At 48.2% G+C, this 20,740-nt stretch overlaps 1 protein-coding gene across 5 annotated transcripts in view; it reads left to right on the top strand.

Annotated features, from left to right (window-relative positions):
• MYH10 (myosin heavy chain 10) overlaps positions 1–20,740 on the top strand; it is a 197,943-nt gene that overhangs the window by 105,805 nt on the left and 71,398 nt on the right. For all 5 annotated transcript variants that reach the window (XM_058675238.1, XM_058675236.1, XM_004594755.2 and 2 more), the window contains exons 4-5: positions 13,245–13,272; positions 20,574–20,676. In XM_058675238.1, the coding sequence (XP_058531221.1) occupies positions 13,245–13,272; positions 20,574–20,676 (131 nt within the window). The remainder of the gene's footprint in view (positions 1–13,244; positions 13,273–20,573; positions 20,677–20,740) is intronic.

Genomic DNA, 20,740 nt, shown 5'->3' on the forward strand with positions numbered 1-20,740 from the left:
AAATATGGTGACCTTGGGACCTCCGCCCCGTACATAACCATCCTCAGATGCCTACAGTCATCCAAAAGTGCCTCCATTCCAGACTCACCCCTGTGTGGCACCTCTGCCCTTGATCCTGAGGCCTTCAAGTCGGGGTAGACAGCCAGCACTGCTGCCAGTCCCAGTAGGCAGACCTAGATGGAGTGGGAAGCTTGGCTGCAACCATCATTGCAAGAACAACCTTTCGGGCCACCAGGAGTTCCACAGACCTGCCGTCTTCTTAGAGCCTCAGAATGAAACCCCCCACATTCCCATTGCTGCTTTGGGTTTGTTTCCCAGTGGTCTTTTCCATTCCCTCAGGCAACTCCCTTTCTTGTGTAAATTCTTTGTTATCTTGAGCATCTTCATTCCCTCTGGGGCGTTACCTGCTGCTTGCCTTTCTGCAGCCGCGGGCCTGTGCCCTGGGGGAAGGGGCTTGGGGGTGCTGTCCCAGGTCTGCTAATTCTCTACTCCTCGCCTCCCCTCATCATCACTGTTAGCCACTTTGTTCTTAGTTGGTCTTGACACATCATTGTAACTGCCCCAAGCTCTGCTCTAACTAGGGAAAAGATTTCCAAGTGGGTTAGTGGAAGTGTGCCTAATGAGTTCTTGCTGTTTCTGCTTTCTGGTGAAAGGGAAGATCAAAACATTTATTATAGGTTCCTCAGAAGTTAACCACAACAGAATATCACATATGAAAAATACATGAGTTGTGGCAAAAGCACTTTAAGAATTCATAGCTGTAATATTTTTATTAGTAAACAACTATTTGTAGAGGAGTTAAGCCTTTTACTTAGAAGACCAGAAGACAACTTTATAATTTATTGAGCTGTACATTGCCTTGTGAACTTTGCTGTGTGTTATTTCCCAGTGAGGGTGCTTTAGAACTACAACAGTGAAATGAACCCCCAAAAGGAAAAATGTATAAAGAGCTCAACATGCGGGAACAAGGCAGATGCTGTCTTACAGTGCTGTCTGGTGAAACTAAGAGACCGTGTGGTCAACGGAATGGGCAGAAAGTATGACTGGGAAGAGAACCACCAGAAGGGATGAAAGCTGTGTAAAACCCGGAACGGAGACAGACAAGACGGATTTGAAGTAAAGTGGGAAGCCCAACCAGAACAGGACCCATGGGGAAAATCGAAGAGATAATAGAAGGTCCACCTTTATGTCTGAAAAGATGCAAACCCCTAACAGTCATGGTCAGGTGTGTCTGGTCGTTAAGCCCTGTGATTTTAAGCCATTAAACAAGATAGAATAATCTCGATAGCTTCAAGATCACAGCTCGTTAAATTTGATTAAATGTGACTTAAAAAAATACACAGTGGAGTAAGGCTTACATTCGTGGGGAAAATCGTGGGGAGTTAGGAGGAACCTGTTCTGTCCTGGACTGTTCTGGATCCCCTCGAGAGAAAAATCACATTTTGTCTGTTTCTCCTAATATATGTGCACACTTATTAGTAATAAGCTTATGCCATTCTTTTGTTGTTAACTTTTAGTATTATCTATATACTTCCAATTATGAAATAATTACTTAAAAGATTGATGTATTTGAAAGGCAGAGTTATAGAGAGGCGGGGAGAGAAAGGAGATTTCATCCACTGGTTCATTCCTCAGAAGGCTGCAGCAGCCGGTGCTGGCCCAGGAGCTTCATCCCGTGAGAGAAATGATGATCTGTCTGCTGGTTTACGCCCCACACGGCCACAGTGGCGGGCCGGGCCACACCGTGGCCAGGTGCGGGACCTGAGTACTTAACGACAGCTTCTGCTGATTTGTCAGGTGCATTAAAAGGGAGCTAGATGAGAAGTGGGGCAGCTGGCACTCACTGGCCTCAGAGATAATGGCTTCACCAGCTGTGCCAAAACACTGACCCCCCCCCCCCCGAAGGAAACTTAACTTTAAAAAAAAAGAGAAAGAAGGAAGGGGAGAAACAAAGATCTTCTGTCTACTAATTCATTCCCCAGATTGCTGCCATGGTACTAGATTGGAAGTGTAGCTTTGAAGATACAAACTGGCACCCATATGGGATGCCAGCACTGCGAGTGGCAGCTTAATTTGCTTTGCCCAATACCACCCACCTTCCTCCTTTTTCTTTTTAAGATCTAATTATTGATTTTAAAGAGTAAATGAGTTGGGGAAGATCTTCCATCAGTTGGTTCACTCCCCAAAGTCCCCAAATTGTTGTGTCTCCCACCTGGGTGATGGGCCCAACTACTTGGGCCAACCTCTGCTGCCTTAACAGAGAGCTAGATCAGAAGTGGAGCTGCGGTGGTAGCAGGAAACTAAGAGTTGGGAGTTGGACCTTGACTGCTTGGGGGATAGCAGCCCTCTGCAGTGGTGGTGACCCGCTTGCAGAAAGTACACGACCCAATGCCCGAGACTCAATCCATGGGCACTGTCGCCACACGGTGACCAAGTCCTGGCTGCTGGGAGGCCAGTGCACACCTTGGGCACCTACTGGCTGCCAGGTGGTGAGCTCTAAGGTATTTAGGTATGTAATTGCTGCCTAGGGACATCCAGGGATAAGGCTAATGTGAATGTAGGTGAGGGATGAATTCTATGTGATTCCCAGCCATGGGGTCATGGAACTTGCTTGCAAACCTGGAGACTGAGATCTGAGGGTTTGGAGGGTAGATTCTGTAAGTTATAATTGAGCCAGACTGATTCACCAATCCACATGGGAATCCTGAGATGGGCTGTTAGTGTGGAGCATCACTGACTGCCGCACCCCAGTCCACACAAAAGCAGTGGCTGGGAGCTTGTCTAGCCGAGCTAGGTACCAGTACCTGACCGAGTGACGGCTAGGAGATGGGTCACACATGGCAGGGTCAGAACACTAACCAACACGCGAGAGAACCAGATCCGGGGGTAGATTCTCTGGGGGAAAGTGTGGGCCCAACCCTGTGGAAATACAAGTCCCACTGTTAGCTCGTGAGTTGGGGTGGTGATGGTCTGAGCTAGGTGTGACCATAGAACCTGCCATCACTTAGAGGTAAAGGATCCGACAACAGTCTGGACAAGTCAAGGCAACAGCACCCGAATGTGCATCCTAAACAGGATGTGGGGTGGGTCAAGCTGCAACTGGAAGGGGGTGGACCGGGCCGGGCCAAGCAAATCTTAACTCATAAGGAAAAATAGAAATCAGGATGGAGCACAGATCATGCCGAACTAGGCTCTTAAACCGAGTGGTCTGCTTGAGCCAGTGATACTAGGACACAGCAACAAAGGCAAAGGCCAAGACAGGTGAGGGGCTATGCCAAGCTGGGTCAGAGCAACCACTGGCATGTGCTTGATCTGTGGTTGGGAACAGGCCCTACTGGGGAGCTAAGACGACACCCTAACTGGGTTGAGGTTCCCACTAGTGAGTGCTGGGGCTGGAGTGGGGGCTGCGTTCTGGTCTGGACATGGCTGCAGTGTCCCTTGGCACAAGTGTGGACTGGGACTGGAATACCAAGCTGAGCTAGACTCCAACACCATCTGGTGTTCTGGAGGACCAGAGTAGATGTGGGACGGACGAGGCTAGGTCTCAGCCTCCTACTGAGCCATGTGTGAGCCATGTCTGGGTGTGGATGAGCCGTTGTTGGGCTGAAACATCCAACAGTAAGAACTGGAATGGGTTGAAGGCAAGTCAGGAAAGGCGACTGTTCCTGCTAGGACAGGAGATGAACTGAGCAGGGCTGGCTCATGAACCCACCGGGATGCATGAGATCTGGCAATGGGAGAGGTTCTGATGGAAGAGCCTGGGCAACTCCTCTGGCCAGGTGAGCACAAGAACCACGATAGGGAGCACAGCAGTCCAGGCCAGGGAAAGGTACCTACCAGCATACAATTGGCATAGGTCGGGGGCAGACCCGGCTGAACCAGTTCCATCAGCCGCTGGTGAATCCGAGCACCAGAACAGAGTGTGGGTCGGGCAATACATACCAGTGCACATTACGGCTGGGATTGGATGCCTGCCTGGCTAGGATATAACCCTCACCAGCATCAGCTGGAATTGAGGTGAGTCGGGCAGGGCCGGGCCAGGCTACAACACCCACTGGCAAATGCCAAGGTGAGGTGGGCCATACCAGACTGGGCCACAGCACCCAACTAGCATACATGAGAACCAGGGAGGGAGGGGGCAAAGCTGGTGGGGGAATGTGGAGGGCTCCCCTGCTGGACAGCCACTCCCACTGGAGAGCATGAGCTGGGATGGGGCAGACCAGACCAGGCAGGGCTACAACACCTGTGGGCCTCATGTGCGCTAGATCAGGGAAAAGCCAGGCTGGGCTGGTTGTTCCTGCTGGTGTGCACATAAATTAGAGTGGGTGAGGGTTGGTTGGGCTTTGTCGCAGCATCAGCTGGCAGAGGCTGGCACTGGGGGCTTATTCTGTCAAGTTAAACCGCAGAACCACCTGGAGAATGCATAATCTGGGATTGGGAGTGACCTAGGAGGGAAATAGTGGGCACACTCCCACTGGAGAGCATGAAAACCAGGGCAGGGCAGGGGTAGCTAGACAGAACAGCGCTCGCCAGTGTATGTTTGGGTTGGATAGTGGAGCTGGTTAGATAGAACTAGGTTTCAGTGCCCATTGGCATGTAGGAGTGCTGAATGGGATGTGGGACAAACGAGTAAGTCTGCAGTACATACTGGCAAGCATGAGAACAAGGGTAGGGGGCAGGCCTGGTAAGGGTATGGGGAGTTGCCCCAACTAGTCTGCAGCTCGCACTGGTTTGCGGGAGGGACGAGTATGAGGTGGACAGGATTGGGCTGGACTGCAACACACATTGGTTCACGTGGAAGACAGGGCTGGAAACTGAACTGACCCAGCAATTGCAATGACCAGCATATGCATAAGCTGATTGGGGTGACAGACTGTGCTGGACCCTGTACTGGCAAGCACACACAAGAATCAGGTCTGGAATCACCTCAAAGTTTCTCTGGGGATCCCTCCAACTTTACTGCTGATCTCAGAGCGCCAACCATGAAGAGACTGTGTCAGCCAGTGGATTCTGAGATTTCAACGGGCTTGGAGCGGCGAGATTGATAGCAATTCAGAACTGTTGAACTATCAAAACTGCATGAGCAGGACCCTTGGAGCATGTCCACATCGGGGACCTGGGAGTATGGGTGGGGCTTTTTCCTTTATCTTTCCCTTACCCCGGATACAGAAAAAATAATATTAATGTGGGAGCAATGGTCTTACCCACTTTCCTGTAGCCCTTGACCCTTTGTGCCCTAATTAAATATATAAAGATTACCAAAATAAAAGAATTTTTTAAAAAGTGGAACAGCCAGTTAGGATTGTGAACTTGCACTCATGTGGGATGCTGACACTTGCAGGCAATTGCTTAACTTGCTGCATAATAACACCAGTCCCTCATAGTGTCCCTCTAGGCTGAGACGTCAGTTAGACGTCAATCACTCAAGGTGACATTACTGCGGTTTGCTGTCACACACAGCTGCCCCTACCCAAAGGAAGCAAATCTGAAGTTATATCAACCTAAAGGAACCTTCAGAGCAATAACAGGAACAGAATAACATCCCATGTCAGGGACAGGGGCATTTGATGAATGATAGTTGGGTTGAGTCTTAGCAATACTAACTCATGTGTGAAGCTGTAAGATAGAGCAGGGCCCCTCTAGCAGCTCTGGTTCTCACTGGGGAGACAGAAAATGCGTGGCTGCCCTGGAGGGAACTGTGGTAGGATAAAGGTGCACAGAATGGGGCCTGCACCGTGGTGAAGTAGGTGAAGCCTCCACCAGTGTCGCCTGCATCTCGGATGGGCAACCTGTTCAAGTCCCGGCTGCTCCACTTTTGATCCAGCTCTGTGCTAATGTGCCTGGGAAAGGTGATGACTTGGGTCCCTGCATACACAGGGGATACCCAGTAGAGCTACAGGCCTCTGGTTTCAGACTGGCCCAGCTCTGGCCGTTGCAGCCATTTGGGGAGTGAACTAGTTGATGGAAGATCTGTATCTGAAAATCTGTCTTTCAAATAAAAATACATCTTAACAAAATTTTTTGAAAGGCAGGGGTGCGGGGACAGAATTGAAGATTTAGCAAGAGTGGGCCGCAGTGATTGGTTGACAGTGCAAAAAAGTCTTATGATAGCCAAAAGTAAGTGCTAGGACTCAACTTCATGGTTTCCCCATTCCAAGCGTGTAAAATTGTCACATGCAGTCCAGTCTTTTGGTTGTGGCTGATTTGCAAAGTGCGTTTGAGATTTGGTCCCCAGTGGTGCACTTCTTTGTAGTGTGAGTAGTGTTCCATCATATGCATGGCTCTGCAGTTTATTCGTTCTGAATACCATCTCAGGGACATTCCATTCAGTTTGGGGCAGTCAGGCCACAATGCCCATCACTACAGGTGGGTAGTTTTCATTCACCTGTGTCAGGCCAATACCAAAGAATAGGATTGTTCTACATACATATGGTAGACAAATGTTTATAAGCGTTTACCAAACTGTTTTCCAAAATGCCTGTACTATTTTGCATCATATCAGCAATGGATGACTTCCAGCTGTCCCAGGTCCTTGTCAGCACCTAGTATCGTCAGGTGCTGTTCAGTGGTTCCCTTCTCTAGTAAGTAGGTGTGCTGTGGTATCTGATTGGACTTTGTAAATTGCTTGTTCTGATGCATCTTTGGCTGTGCTAATTTGGCACCTCTGATATCTTTGATGACATTGGGTGGTTTAATTCTCCTACTGTTTTGACAATTCTTTGTTTTATAGAATTTATATCTATTTTGGATAGTTTTTTTCCCTCCCTCCCTGTCTGGTATCCATTTTGAGTTTTTTGTTTATGACACACAAGGTTAGAGTTGAGGATCCCCCTTTGCCTGTAGATATCCAATTGTTCTAGCATTGTTTGTTGACAGGCAGTTGTTTGTTTCTCCAGTGAATTTCCTTTGCACCTGTGTTGAAAATCAACAAAGTTTTATGCCAGGGCCCTTCTTTGATCTGTCTGAACTAGTACCGGTATCATGCTGGCGTCATCAACAGCTTCCTAGTAAATCTTCAAAGTGGGCCCTGTGAGTCCTCAACCATTGTTCTTTTTAAGTGTTGTGTTGAGGAAGCATGCATATTGGGCCAGTGGGTTGAGCTACCCCTCAGGATGTCACATTCCCATTTCAGAGGGTCAGTCTGAGCCCCAGCTCCTTTGCTTCCCCTCCAGCTCCCTGCTAACACGTCCTGGGATGCGCCAGATGGTGGATGGAATGCTGGACTCTTGGCTCCATCCTGGCCCAGTCCTAGGTTTTACAGGCACCTGGGGAGTGATCCAGTAGGCACATGATCTGTCTGTCTCTTTTGTTTCGTCTTTCAAGTGGATCAAAGCAAACTTTTTAAAAGAAATATTTTGTCTATTCTAGTTACTTTGACTTTCCTCATACGTGAAGTTTAGAACTTAGCCTGTTTATCTACAAAATAATCCTGCCTCATTTTCAGTTGGCTGGTGTTACATCTGCATATCAGTTGGGGGTGGGCAATGGTGTCAGCTCCTTCAGTCCGTGAGCACCATTTGTCTGTTTCAAATCTGCTTGTTTCTTTTAGCAATATTTTGTAGTTTCCAGACACAGCTCTTCCACTCCTAGATTTACAGCGAAGTATTAACTGGTGTTTTTTTTTTTTTTTTTTTTTTTTTAGTTTTTAAGTCTTCTGACGTATCAATGTCCAGTTTTGCACTGTAAATATTCAGAAGTAGGATTTATAAAACGTATAGGTTGGCATTTTTTGTGACCTTGCTAAACTCCATCATTCTGGAAAGGCTTTTTCCTTCCTTTTTGGGTACGTCCTTTGGGGTATTCCTTCCAGTCGTGTCTTCCACAGGTAGAGACATTTCCTCCTTTACTACTTTTTTTTTTCCCCTTGCATTGAGACATTGAGTTATGAGTATCAGAACAGGGCGCAGCACAGTAGCCTAACAGCATCCCTTGCATGCACTGGGATCCCATATGGGCGCCGGTTCAAGTCCTGACAGCTCCATTTCCCATCCAGCTCCCTGCTTGTGGCCTGGGAAAGCGGTTGAGGACGGCCCAAGGTCTTGAGATCCTGCACCCCTTATGGGAGACCTGGAAAAAGCTCCAGGCTTCAGGTCAGCTCAGCTCCAGCCATTGCGGCCACTTAGAGAGTGAATCAGCAAATGGAAGATCTTCCTCTCTGTCTCTCCTCCTCTCTGTATATCTGACTTTCCAACAAAAATAAATAAATCTTTAAAAAAAAAAAACCAACAGTGTGAGAACAGATCCACTTGTTGCTGAGCTTGGAGGCATAGCATCCAGGTTTCACCGTTAAAAATGACAGTAGTGGTTAAGATTTTTTTTTTTTTTAGATACCTTTATCTGGTTGAAGTTCTCTTGTATCCCTAGTTTGGTGGATTTTTTTTTTTTTTAAAGTATTGAATTGAAAGGCTGTTAGAGAGACAGGGAGAGGAAGAGGCAGAGAGAGAGAGAAAAGAGACCTTCTATCTACTGATTGACTCCCCAGATGGCTGCAATAGCTGGAGCTGGGCCAGCCTGAAGCCAGGAGCTTCAGGTAGGTTTCTTGTGTTGGTGGCAGGAGCCCAAGCACTTGTTTCAGTCCTCTGCTACTGTTCCAGACACTTCACAAGTGGAATAGCCAGGCCTCCAGCCAGCACCCATATGGGATTTTGGCACTGCACACAGCAGCTTGATGTGCTGTGCCTCAGCACTGACCCCAGTGAATTTTGTTTAGAATGAATGGATATTGAGTTTTGTCAGATGGTTTTTCTATGTCTCTTCAGTGATGTGGTTTCTTTTTCTTTAGTTTATTGAGTTAAAGCGTTTGCCTTTTGGATGTAAGTTAGCCTTTAGTTCCCAGAATAAATAGCACTTGGTTGTTTGCATCACTCTTTCTGTGTGTGTATCACTGGGTTTCACTTGCCCAACTATTAAGACTTAAATTAAGTCCTTGAGTCACACATGGAGCACACAGGCTTGATGCTGGTTTCCTGCTGATACACACCCTGAAACACAGCAGTGATGGCTCAAGTAGCTGGGTTCCTACCACTCATGTGAAAAATCTGGATAAAGTTCCTGGGCCCAGCGCAGTAGCCTAGTGGCCAAAGTCCTCGCCTTGGACATGTTGGGATCCCATATAAGCACTAGTTCTAATCCCAGCGGCCTCACTTACCTCCTAGCTCCCTGCTTGTGGCCTGGGAAACCAGTAGAGGATGGCTCAAGTCCTTGGGCCCCTGCTCCCATGTGGGAGACACAGAAGAACTCCGGGCTCCTGAGTTCAGATCGGCTCAGCTCTGGAAGATCTTCCGTCCAATGATTCGCCCCCAAGTTACCGCAACAGCTGGAGCTGAGCCAATCCGAAGCCAGGAGCCCTGAGCCTCTTCCGGATCTCCAACCCAGGTGCAGGGTTCCAAGGCTTTGGGCCGTCCTCGACTGCTTTCCCAGGCCACAGGCAGGGAGCTGGACGGGAAGCAGAGCTGCTGCGACTAGAACTAGCACCTATGTGGGATCCCAGTGTGTGCAACATGAGGACTTCAGCCGCTAGGCTACCATGCTGGGCCCCAAAGCAAACATTTTTTTTTTTTAATAAAAAGCAGACTTATTTATTTGAAAGGTAGAGTTAACAGAGGGATTTTCCATTCATTTATTCACTCTCCCAGATAGCCACAATGGCTGGGGCTAGGCAGGACTGAAGTCAGGAGCCAGAAGCTTCGTGTTGGTCTCCTAGCAGGCTCGGGCCCAGGCACTTGGGCCATCTTGTGCTGCTTTTCCAGGCTCCTTAGTAGGGAGCTGGATTGGAAGTGGAGCAGACGGGTCTTGAGCTCCTTTGTGGGATGCGGCATCCAGGGTGGTTGCTTAACCTATGCCACGGTGCCAGTCCTGAGTCACCAACGTTTAGAAGGCCAGTTGAATTGTTGAAAGTGATGTGTTTCACTCCTTAAAGGTCACCATAAGGCTGTGTCCAGTTACGTGTGCATGTATTTGGAGTGCAGACTTCACTGTGAACTGCTGTCCTGCCTCTGTGGCCTTGAAGGGCGGAGAGGGTGTGGTGAAGTGGGAGGAGGGGCTATGGCACAGCTGGGGAGAGTCGCAGGATGTCAGGCCTGTGCCTGTTCTGTACCAATAAAGAGAAAAAGGCCTGTGCTCAGTGCAGTATCAGACAGATAACACAAGAGCTGGAGTGTGGCCGGAAGAGCTGTAATTATCCGTGGTGGTGGTAAGGGGATGACGGGGTGCACAGGGAAATGAAGTGCAGACTGGAAGACTAATCATGGTGCAGGTCTCCAACTCCAGACAGTGATAATAGAGTGTATACATGTAGGAAGAAAGCTGTTCTGAATTAATTAGGGGGCAATTTAATTTGGCTTAATTTCATGTGTTTTGATTTCTTTAATGTGCAAACCAGTTCAGAAAAGCCATAAAAAGTTACTGTATCGGAGTTCTGTACAAATTCTTCAGACCAGTAGAGTTCAGGACTCTGAAGGTTTACATTGAAGTAAGTAAGCAAAGACTTTGTGAAATCATAGTGGTTTCTGGGTTTCAAAAATTATTTACTTTTGGGACCAGTGCTTTGGCAGGCATAGTGAGTAAAGCTGATGCCTGCAGTGCAAGCATCCTATGTGGGCACCAGTTGGAGTACCAGCTGTTTCCTTCCCAATCTGGCTTCCTGCTAATGGCCTGAGGAAGCAGTAGAGCATGGAGTGGGAGCTTGGGCCGCAACAGTCCTGTGGGAGACCCAGAGCCAACTCCTGGCTCCCAGCTCTCTGCTGGCCTGACTCTGAGCATTGTTGCTATTGGGGAACTAAACCAGCAGGTGGAGGATCTCTATCTCTCCTTCTCTCTGTAATTGCCTTTCAAATAAATATAGATGCATTTTACAGACTTATATATATTTTTAAAGATTTATTTGTTTTCCTTGGAAAGGCAGATTTTCAGAGAGTAGGAGAGGCAGAAAGAAAGATATTCTGCCTACTGGTTCACTCCGTAAGTGGCCGTAATGGCCGGAGCTGAGCTGACCTGAAACTAGAGGCCAGGAGCTTCTTCTGGGTCTCCCATGTTAGAGCAGGGTCCTGGGGACTTGGACCATCCTTTACTTCCTTCCCAGGCTATAAGCAGGGAGCTGGATAGGAAGCAGACACAGCAGCCAGCATCTGTTTGGAATGCTAACCTCCCTGCAGGTGGAGCATTAGCCTCCTAAGCCACACCATTGGTCCCGTGACTTATTTATTTGAAAGGTTGAATGACTGAGATCTTCATACTGAGTATGGAATGCCAGGGTCCTAGGCAGTGGCCTACTTCACTGCCCCTTTGCATCTGCCCAGTGTGCATGTTTAATTTTATTTATGCAAGGAAGAGAGGGAGAAAGTGAGCAAGCTAGATGCTGGAAGCATTAAGAGCCAGGAACTTAGATATGTGTGTGTATATATATGAAATATATGTGTGTGTATATATTTGAAATATATGTGTATATATATTTGAATATGTATATGAAATATATATATATATTTAAAAGATTTATTTCTTTGGAAAGTCAGAACTGTAGAGAAAGAGATTATCTGCTGGCTCACTCTCCAGGTGGCCCCAGTGGCTGGGCCTGGTCCGTTCAAAGCCATGTGGGTGCAGGGGTCTAAGCAGTTGGAGCAGCTTTCACTGCTTTCCCAGCCCATTAACAGGGAACTGGATTACAAGTGGAGTTGCTGGGACTCAAACCAGCACCCATGTGGAATGCCGACAGCACAGGTAGCAGTTTTAACGGGCTGTGCCATAGCACCTAGTACCCGCAGATTATGGTTTTGTAGGTGAGGAGACAGCAAGGAATAAATGGCTCATTTATAGATGCATGGTGTGTGGCAGAGCTGGAACTGGCTGGAGCAAGCAATTCCAGTTGCCACCAACTGGCCAGGACCTAGGCTGCTGCACCCAGCCCTGAATTTCTCTCATATGGACTTTATTACAGGTTAGCTATGGCTGAGACTGGGAATAAAGAAATAAGACAGTCTTGACTCTGCAGCAGTACATCCTAGCAGGCAGTCAGTCAATTGCAGTTTTGTTTAATTGAAAGAAGGAAGCCTGATGAAACCTGAGAGTGGGTTTCGGGAAGGTGTCCCAGCAGAACCCAGCTGCACAGGGTGTGAAGGGGTGGGCAGGAGATGTGGTTGCAGACCTTTACCAAGGAAGAGCCTATCTGAAGACCAGCCTGGGGCTTCTGGGAAAGTGAAGGGGGTAAAGGAGGCTGAAGTCACTTTGCCCACCCAAGGAGTGACAGCACTGTTAAAACATGAATTGGCCTCAGGCAGTCCTAGGCTCCTTGTCCAGCTCGGCTGGTGCATAGCTGTGTGGATGTGTTTATTTCGGTGATGTTGTAGAAGAGGGTAACTTAAGGAACATGATGTTCCTGTGTTTCTCCTTCCTGAGAGTGTTTATGCTTGAGCTGCTGTGAGGCTTTTACTGGGAGTCTGTTGGTGTCCCCCAGAGGGGGAGCAGGCATAGCACAGCAAGCCCCAGGAAAGCTCTGCCTGCGGGCCCTGTGACCACTTGACAGCTGAGTGCCTGGGGTGGATCTCAGCGTCTCTGGGCACATTGTTTCCTCTGCGAGTGGGGACAGTCATGTTCAGGAGTGTGTACACTGATTATCGAGTCTGGGGATGGGAGCTGGGTTCCAGTTTCTCCCAGATCATTGAAGTCACTTTAAAACACTTAAAAACCGTTCCACCGTGTGTGCTCTCGTCACTGATAGTCTGACTTGAAACAAGAGTGAAGCTTTAGGTAGATTCACTCAGGGTTTTGGGTGCTTTTTTTCCCTCCTTTAAGATCACACTAATAGCGATCCCCTTCTGGGTGTGATTACTTTTGGAGCCATTGTGAAAGGAGTGTTCCCTAAGCTGACCAGGCGTCACTGTCACCCAGGGACCTTATTTACAGGGGACTTATCAAGCCCTGTCCTCCTGAGGGTGGTGTGGCCAGGACAGGGCCCCAGGCAGCAGGAAGCTGCCCAGTTGGATTTGATACACAGCGCAGTTTGAGACTCCACGTAGATGAGGAGTGTAAAGATAGCTCAGAAAGTGACGTGTGGACCCAGCCTGGGCTGTATCTTGGCCCTGGAATGCAGTCCTATAGGAGCTCTTGAGTGAACCAGGTTAGGTTTATGGTGACATGATAGCTTTGGAGGGTTACTAATGTTTTATAGACTTTGTGCAATGTAATCATGTCAGATATTTTACTACCAGGCAAATTGTCACTTTCTGTCTTTGTCTTGTTCTGTTTTGTAGATCGTGAGGACCAGTCAATTCTTTGCACGTAAGTAAATGCTGATTGTTAAGATTTCTTGTTGATTTTATTGGAAAATTGAAAATTACTCTTTTTGTATGGGGAAGGGGAAGCAGTATAATAATTAAAAAAAAAAGATTTTTTTTTTTTTTTATTATTTGAAAGGGAGGTGGGAAGAAGAAAGAGAGAAGAGTCTCTGTCTACTGGTTCACTCCCCAAATGGCTGCTATGGCCAGGGCTTGGCCAGGCCGAAACATGGAGCCGAGAGCTTCTTCCAGGTCCCCATTTGGGTGCAGGGGTCCAAGCACGTGGGCCATCTTCTGCTGCTTTCTCAGGTGTATTAGCAGGGAGCGTGCTCAGAAGTGGACTAACTGGGACTCAAACTGCTGACTCAAACTGGGACTCAAATGCTGAAGTTGCAGGCGATAGCTTTATCTAGTACTCTGCGATAGCTTAATCTAGTACTCCACCGCACTGACCCCAAGCATTAATTTTGTAAGAGTCTGATATTATAAGACTAAGATGACATGCGTTCTATTTGATGTTGCTTGGTTGTTGAACTGGGATTTTTGCGCATTGTTATGTCAGCCTTTGAGGTTTACACATTGACTTTGAATGTCCAAGTGTAAACTTTCCTGGACCTTTCATTCTTTCTACTCAACATGTGCTAAGCACTGGAGAGCCACTGCTGAAGAAAACAGTATTCATGATTGGACAGTGTTGAGATTTGCACCGTAGGAATATCAGCGTGGCCACTGGGTGAAAACAGGCGGGGTGGAGAGTTGAAGCAGGAAGAGCAGGCAGGAGGCAGGGGTTGTGTTGGTGACTACAGGTTGGGAAGTGGTCATTGTGAATTTGGAGGGCAGAGCTTGGATGTAGATGGTGTTCACTTTAAGAGACAGGCGTAGCAGGACTTGATGATTTCCCTGCCAAAGCGAAAGGAAGCCAAGGGATTGTTGATGAAGTCGGGACTCTCCTAACTTGGGAATGTGGGTGGAGGAACAGATTTGAGTGGGGGATGAAGAATTCAGTTTAGAACGTGTTGTGTGGGCAGTACCTGTGGCTCATCTAACTGGAGCTGTCTGCTCGCCTCTTGGATGTGTGCATGCGGAGCCCGGGAGAAGCAGATCTATGCTAGTACAGGTCCTTGGTGTGAGCCACATGGCTGTAACGGTGGCCAAGCTGGTGAGCAACTTTGCATCAGGGAATGTGGTGAGAGAAAGAAGGCGTGTTGTGGGATTCCCACAAAAGCCACCTTCAGGTTCAGGAAGAGGAAGGAGAGCTGTGAGAAAGGGCCACACAACGTACAGGTCTGGGGGTGTTGGCAAAAGGGTGTGGTAATACAGCAAGTGGGGTTGGGGAGAAATTTCCAAAAACAGCATGTCAGTTGCCACTGAGATGGAGAGAGGTTCAGAGATGGGTGTTGGAAGTGGAGACTGATGGCCTGAGGACATGTTGGAGGTGGGGCAGGCCAGGTGGAAGCCGAGGGATGAGGGGGTGGGGAAGGCAAAGATGAATAATAGACCTGTGACTTTCGAAGAATCTGAGAAAGTCAAAAGAATAACTTGTTGAGTAGATGTTAAGACATCAACAGGGTTTTTAAAAAATTATTATTATTTTATGATATAGTTCCATAGGTGCTAGGATTTCCCTTACCCTCCTCCCCAAATCCCCTCCCCTCCCACTGAGTTCCCCTATATTATTACTATAGTAGAAGATCGCTTTTGGTCAACCCTATTGAGCTTCCTAGGAGTTGAAGGCTCCAACTTTCCTGTGGCCCTCATGGTACCTCCTCCTCCTCCTCGTTTGGTGAGACTCAGACGTCAAGGCATGGGTGGAATCACACATACAGTGCAGGACTAGAGGTGAAAGCTGTGGGAAAATCTCCCACTCATCTCCCCAACTCATCCTCCTGCCCATTAGCCCCATGTGTGAATTTCCTTCGGATGTTTTTTAGCCTTGAAGAGTTACATACATTAGCCCTGAAACTTCAAGACTCAAAAGAGCCTGATTCTGCAGTTTCCCAGCAGTTAGGTTGGACTGAGCCAAGTAGTTGTATTGTTCTGGGCTGAGCTCAGCTCTCTCACTTGGCACTTGCTACTGCCCCTGCAGTTCACTGAGTGTTGGCAGAGATGCCCTGCAGACTGGACCTGGCTTTTAATGGGGAGACAGGGTCCTAAGACCTTTGCAAAAGCCACCTCTAGCATGTAAGCATTGCTTGTGTTTCCTGTGTCACATTTGCTGCTGTCTCGTTCCAAAGCCAGGCACATGGCCAGGGCCAGAGCTGTTGTTGGCGGTCCTGTTAAGTGAAGTATAAGACGGTGTGGGGGTAGGGGACAGCGTTACTGTAACTGATCCACCATGATGCTGTTTGGCTGCTTTAACTGGAATACCTGACTGGAGCAACTTAGGAGGGGTGAGGATTTACTTGGGTTTATGCTTTAGAGATTCCACAGTGCCAAGACTGGGCATCCCTGTTAATCTGGCATCTGGTGGAGGCTGGCAGTGGTGCAGCAGGTACGAGGGAGGCACCATGTGGTGAGCCAGGAAGCAGAGATGCACGCAACATCCTCCACACCCTCTTGGCTTTGCAGAGCCATCACTGGGTTGTCCCAGTCATGGGGCTCGGCCCCCGGCCCCATCAGCCTCATGCAGTCCAACTGCTTACTCCCAGAGGCCTCACATTCAGCTGCCACAGTTGGGTCCAGCCTGCAGACCAAGCTGAAGTACGTGAACTGTTGAGCCTGAGACTTAGGGGTTAGAACAATGGCATTAATTTGGAGTGTCAGGTCCCATTGGATCCATACCTGGAACCAAATCCAGCTCGACTAGGTATGGAAGGCTGGGACTCTTCCTCTTGAGAGGGTGGCTGGAGAGCTCCCAGGTTCTTCTTTGATGAGATGTCTAGGAATGTCTAGAAACCTTGAGGGAGGGGAGGCGATGGCTGCTTTGCCAGGCAAAAGGTGAGTAAACTCTGATTTTCCGCTCTTACCAAAGTGGACCAGTGGACACAAGCACCTGTAATAAGGTAGTCAATATCACTTCCTTAATTAGCCTGAAGTTTGTCATCAACTAACAGACTCGGCCTTAGGAGGTAAGTCTTCTAGCCCCTGGATTGTCTCTTCTTGGGCACCAAGTGTCATCCAGCACCCGTTTTTCTTCCCTTCTACCTTTCATCCTAGTTTCATCCTATTACATACATAATGCAGAGTCAAAAGGATTTTATGGTGAGTCTTCACTTGGATCCTGCTCCTGCTGTTGCCAGGTTTTCTGTCAAACATCTCTCCTGTCCATTGGCTCGTCTGGTCCAACATGAGTGCCATAGCCAAATCTGCTTATTCCCAGACAGTGCACACGTGAACAGAGGAAGAACTCTAGTTATTTCCGCATGATGGTGTTGAGGAACAGGTGAAATGACCAGGAAGAGAAGGTCTTTAGATGAACCTCAGGGGATTGAGGGCCTCAGTGGGCTTGCTACTAGATGGCTCTCTGGCAGCTCTGCTGCTCAGGGTTGAGGCTCCGTCTCGTTCTCTCAGGCAGCCCCCAGCGAGGGCCAGGGCAGTGTGTAGAGAGTGTCTGCTTCAGGATAGGTTAGGACAGACTGCTGTTAGGTTCTCTGGCTGCTGATGGTTGAGTTTTATTCTAATTAGTTTGTTACTTCCCCTGTCCTCCCAGTAGATACCCCAGTGGCTCACCCTCACTTATTAATTTTTCAAGGCCTTGAGTTGTGATGTTTAGTATCAGCCTTTCACATTCATATGGGTTACAGCATTTCATTGTGACCTGACAGACAGGAACACTTGAAACTGTGTGCGTTGGGTTTCCTCTGTTCTGAGGGTCCCTCAGGTTCCACCTAGGGAAGTCCTTCATGAGTGAGTAGCTGGGTCTCCTTCAGCTTAGTCCGCTGCCAAGCTTATCAGGTAAGTATTCATGTTTATATAGTATCATGGAGAGGCAGAAGCAATTTCAAAAAAGGCATATAGTTTGGGCTTTTTGTGTTTTACTTTGTGGTCAGGTTCCTCTGAGACTCATCCTCCATGAGGGTGAACCTCAAGTCTATGTGTTGGCGTCCTCTGCCACAACTCCCCTGCAGGCCTTGGTCCTGCCCACGCGGGCAAGCTGTGTGAGCTCCTTATACTGAGCCCCCTGCATAGTTATGGTGTCCCTCCTCTCCCATGCTCAGTACCCCTCTCCTGTGCTCGGAACCCTCCTCTCCCATGCTCCATAGTCCCTGGGGACTCTTGGGCTGCCTTTCATACCTGTGCCCAGAGCTCCAACTACATCTGTCAAGTGGGTGTAGGAACGCAAGTACTTAGGGCATCCTCTGATGTCTTCCAAGGCACATTAGCAAAACACTGGATCAGAAGCCAAGCAGCTGGCACATGAACCATCACTCCAGAACAGCTTGTAAGCAGCACCTGAACTTGCTCCGCTGCACCCCACTCACACAAGTTTTTTTTTTACATGATTTATTTTTATTTGAAACGCAAATTTACAGAGAAGGAGAGACGAAGAGATCTTGAATCCTCAGTTCACTCTTCAAATGGCTACAGTGGGCAGAGCTGGGCTGGGCTGAAGCCAGAAGACTGAAGCTTCTTTTGGGTCTCCCACATGGGTGCGGGGACCCAGGGTCCTAAGCCATCCTCTGCCACATCTGGAACTACAACTGGCACCGCCGGCCTCCTCTCAGCCCTGATATCACACGTGTTAGTGGGTATAGCGGCTGTGCTTGGCATGGTCTGCCTTCAGTGGCAGCCCTGGCATGTGCTGGTGGGTACTGCAGTCTGGTCCACCCCAGCTTCCACCCAGCCCCAGCTACCATGAGTATCAGGTGGGTTCCTGTAAGATGAGTTCTGTGGTTCAGGCTGACTCAGCCCGTCACCATCTTTAGCGTTCCATGCCAACCTGCAGGTGCTGTGGTCCCACAGACGCAAACCCACAAGTCCCTACAGGATCTGCCCCCGGATCTGCTTCCCTTTCTGTTGGGTGCTGCGACCCAGCCTGACTTGGTCCACCCCTGTTCTGGCACTCGTGGGTTGGAACTAATGCCTGGCCCAGCCAGGCATGCCCCCCAACCCCAGCTTTTGGGTGTACCAGTGGGCATCAAGCGATGCCAATAGTCCAGCCCAGGTCTTCCATGTGGGCAAGTGCCTTGGCCTGACCCAGACCTGACCTCCTGTTTTCCGTGTCTAAACCACTCCATCTCAGCTCCCTTTCCTACCTGCTAGTGCAGTGGTCTGCTCCATGGAAGACCCTGGAAAGCATTCCTTCCCTGTCAAACATACCCTCAGCTGCTCCTAATCCAATATGTCTCAGACCTCCTTCCCTGGGTAATTTGAAGGCCATGGTGGTGTGTCCTGGCTTTGGAGTTCCTGCCTTCCTCACTTATCTTCAATGAAAAGGAGGAAGAAAAAAAGGCAACTATGCTGACATACTAGCATAGTTAACAAAAATTTGATATTAACAAGACCCAGAATGCCCTCCAGCTACTGGTTGCTTTTCTCCCAGCAGTATAACACTTGCCTAGGTACAAGGCAACCTAGGCAGTTGCCTACAGCTGATGGCAAATTATTTCTTTTTTTTTTTAAAGATTTTTTTTTTTTATTACAAAGTCAGATATACAGAGAACAGGAGAGACAGAGAGGAAGATCTTCCATCCGATAATTCACTCCCCAAGTGAGCGCATTGGCCAGTGCTGTGCCGATCTGGAGCGCTGCGATTAGAACCGGCGCCCATATGGGATCCCGGCACGTTCAAGGCAAGGACTTTAGCCACTAGGCCACCGCGCCAGGCCCAAATGATTTCTTGGGAGTCTAGTAATTGGAACCATGTAGGGCCAGCTGTATTACTCCATAAATTCAGTGAATGCCTTTTGATAATGTCCATTCCTAAAGGACAGACAAGGGCACCGGGGCCCAAGGCAGGCAGACCAGAGCTGGGTCCTACCTTTACATTACACAGGATTAGGTGTTCCTGTGGCAACAATACAGTGTAGCTCAATAGCTACTGTGCGTTGGGAAGTCTTCTGATGACTTTATTTCAGGTATGTCCAGAAGGGAATACTTGGGCAACTGCTGGCTGGGTTGTTATAGTGTCTCTTACTTTGAATGAAAACAGTATTATGAGAGAGAAAGAAATCTGCCAGTTTGTAAATAGAAGTTCTGGGTAAAATAAACAGAGGGAACCAGTGTCTTTGCAAGGGTTGTCTCTGTCAATTATTGCAGCATCTCAGTTGTCCCTGTTTATATAATGCATTGTGCCAGACGTGACACCTGCTGGTGTGGATGTGGGATTGGGAGATGGGCACCAAGCCCATCTGGATCACACAGTTGCTTGTTCTCCCCAGTGAGCTGGTTTCTAAAGGAATGGCTCTGGAACTGGGAAATCATCAAGTGTGTGTGTACACTTTACCTGTCTAGCAGTGATAGCTAAGTAGAATACATAATGGTTATGAAGGGACAGTATATAAAAAGAACCTAGGGATCATGGCTGGCCTGTTGGTGTAACAGGCTAATCCTCTGACTGCTCCATTTCTGATCCAGCTCCCTGCTAAAGATCTGGGAAAGCAGCTCAGGATGGCCCAAGTCATTGTGCCCCTGCACCCAGAGGGGAGACCAGGAAGAAGCTCCTGGATCCTGGCTTTGGATCTGCTCAGTTCCAACTGTGATGGCCATTTGGGGAGTGAACTAGCAGATGAAAGATCTTTGTCTATCTCTGTAACTGGTTCAAGTTTAACAACTGTTTTTGTTTGTTTTAATAAAAAAAACCCTAGGGATCAAGTGAAAAAAGTGTGAGATCTATATTTAATGTTTATTCAGTAATGGATATCAAGCAGCTACTATGGCAGGTACTATGATTTCAAAGGCACAACAAGATTGTGCTTGAAAAACAAATATTGGGCCCAATGCAATAGCCTAGGGGATAATTCCTTGTCTTGCACACCCAGGATGCCATATGGATGCCTGTTCGTGTCCTGGCTGCTTCATTTCCTATCCAGTTCCCTGCTTGTGGCCTGGAAATCAGCAGAGGACCCTGTACCCACATGGGAGACCCAGAGGAGGCTCCTGCCTTAGGATTGGCTCAGTTTTGGCCATCACAGCCACTTGGGGAATGAATCAGCGGACGGAAGATCTTCCTTTCTGTCTTTCCTCTTCTGTGTATATCTGACTTTCCAATGGAAATAAATAAATCTTTAAACAATAAAATACAATGAATTTCATGCCCTCCTGCAACTACTCGGGTTTCTTCTTTTATTAATCTTTGTTCCAGTTGATCCCATTGGCGTGACTGCATGCTTTCCTTAAAGCTCTGTATGTTACCGTTTCCTTCAGGGGCGAGTCCGGCGCTGGCAAGACGGAGAACACCAAGAAGGTCATTCAGTACCTTGCCCATGTTGCTTCTTCACATAAGGGAAGGAAGGACCATAACATTCCTGTAAGTTCTCGCTCCGGGTGGATAGGTCCTTGGCTTCTGTTCTGTTTTTTGGAAGCAGCAAACA

The sequence above is a fragment of the Ochotona princeps genome, chromosome 17, assembly GCF_030435755.1.
Source record: "Ochotona princeps isolate mOchPri1 chromosome 17, mOchPri1.hap1, whole genome shotgun sequence".
Classification (NCBI taxonomy): domain Eukaryota; kingdom Metazoa; phylum Chordata; class Mammalia; order Lagomorpha; family Ochotonidae; genus Ochotona; species Ochotona princeps.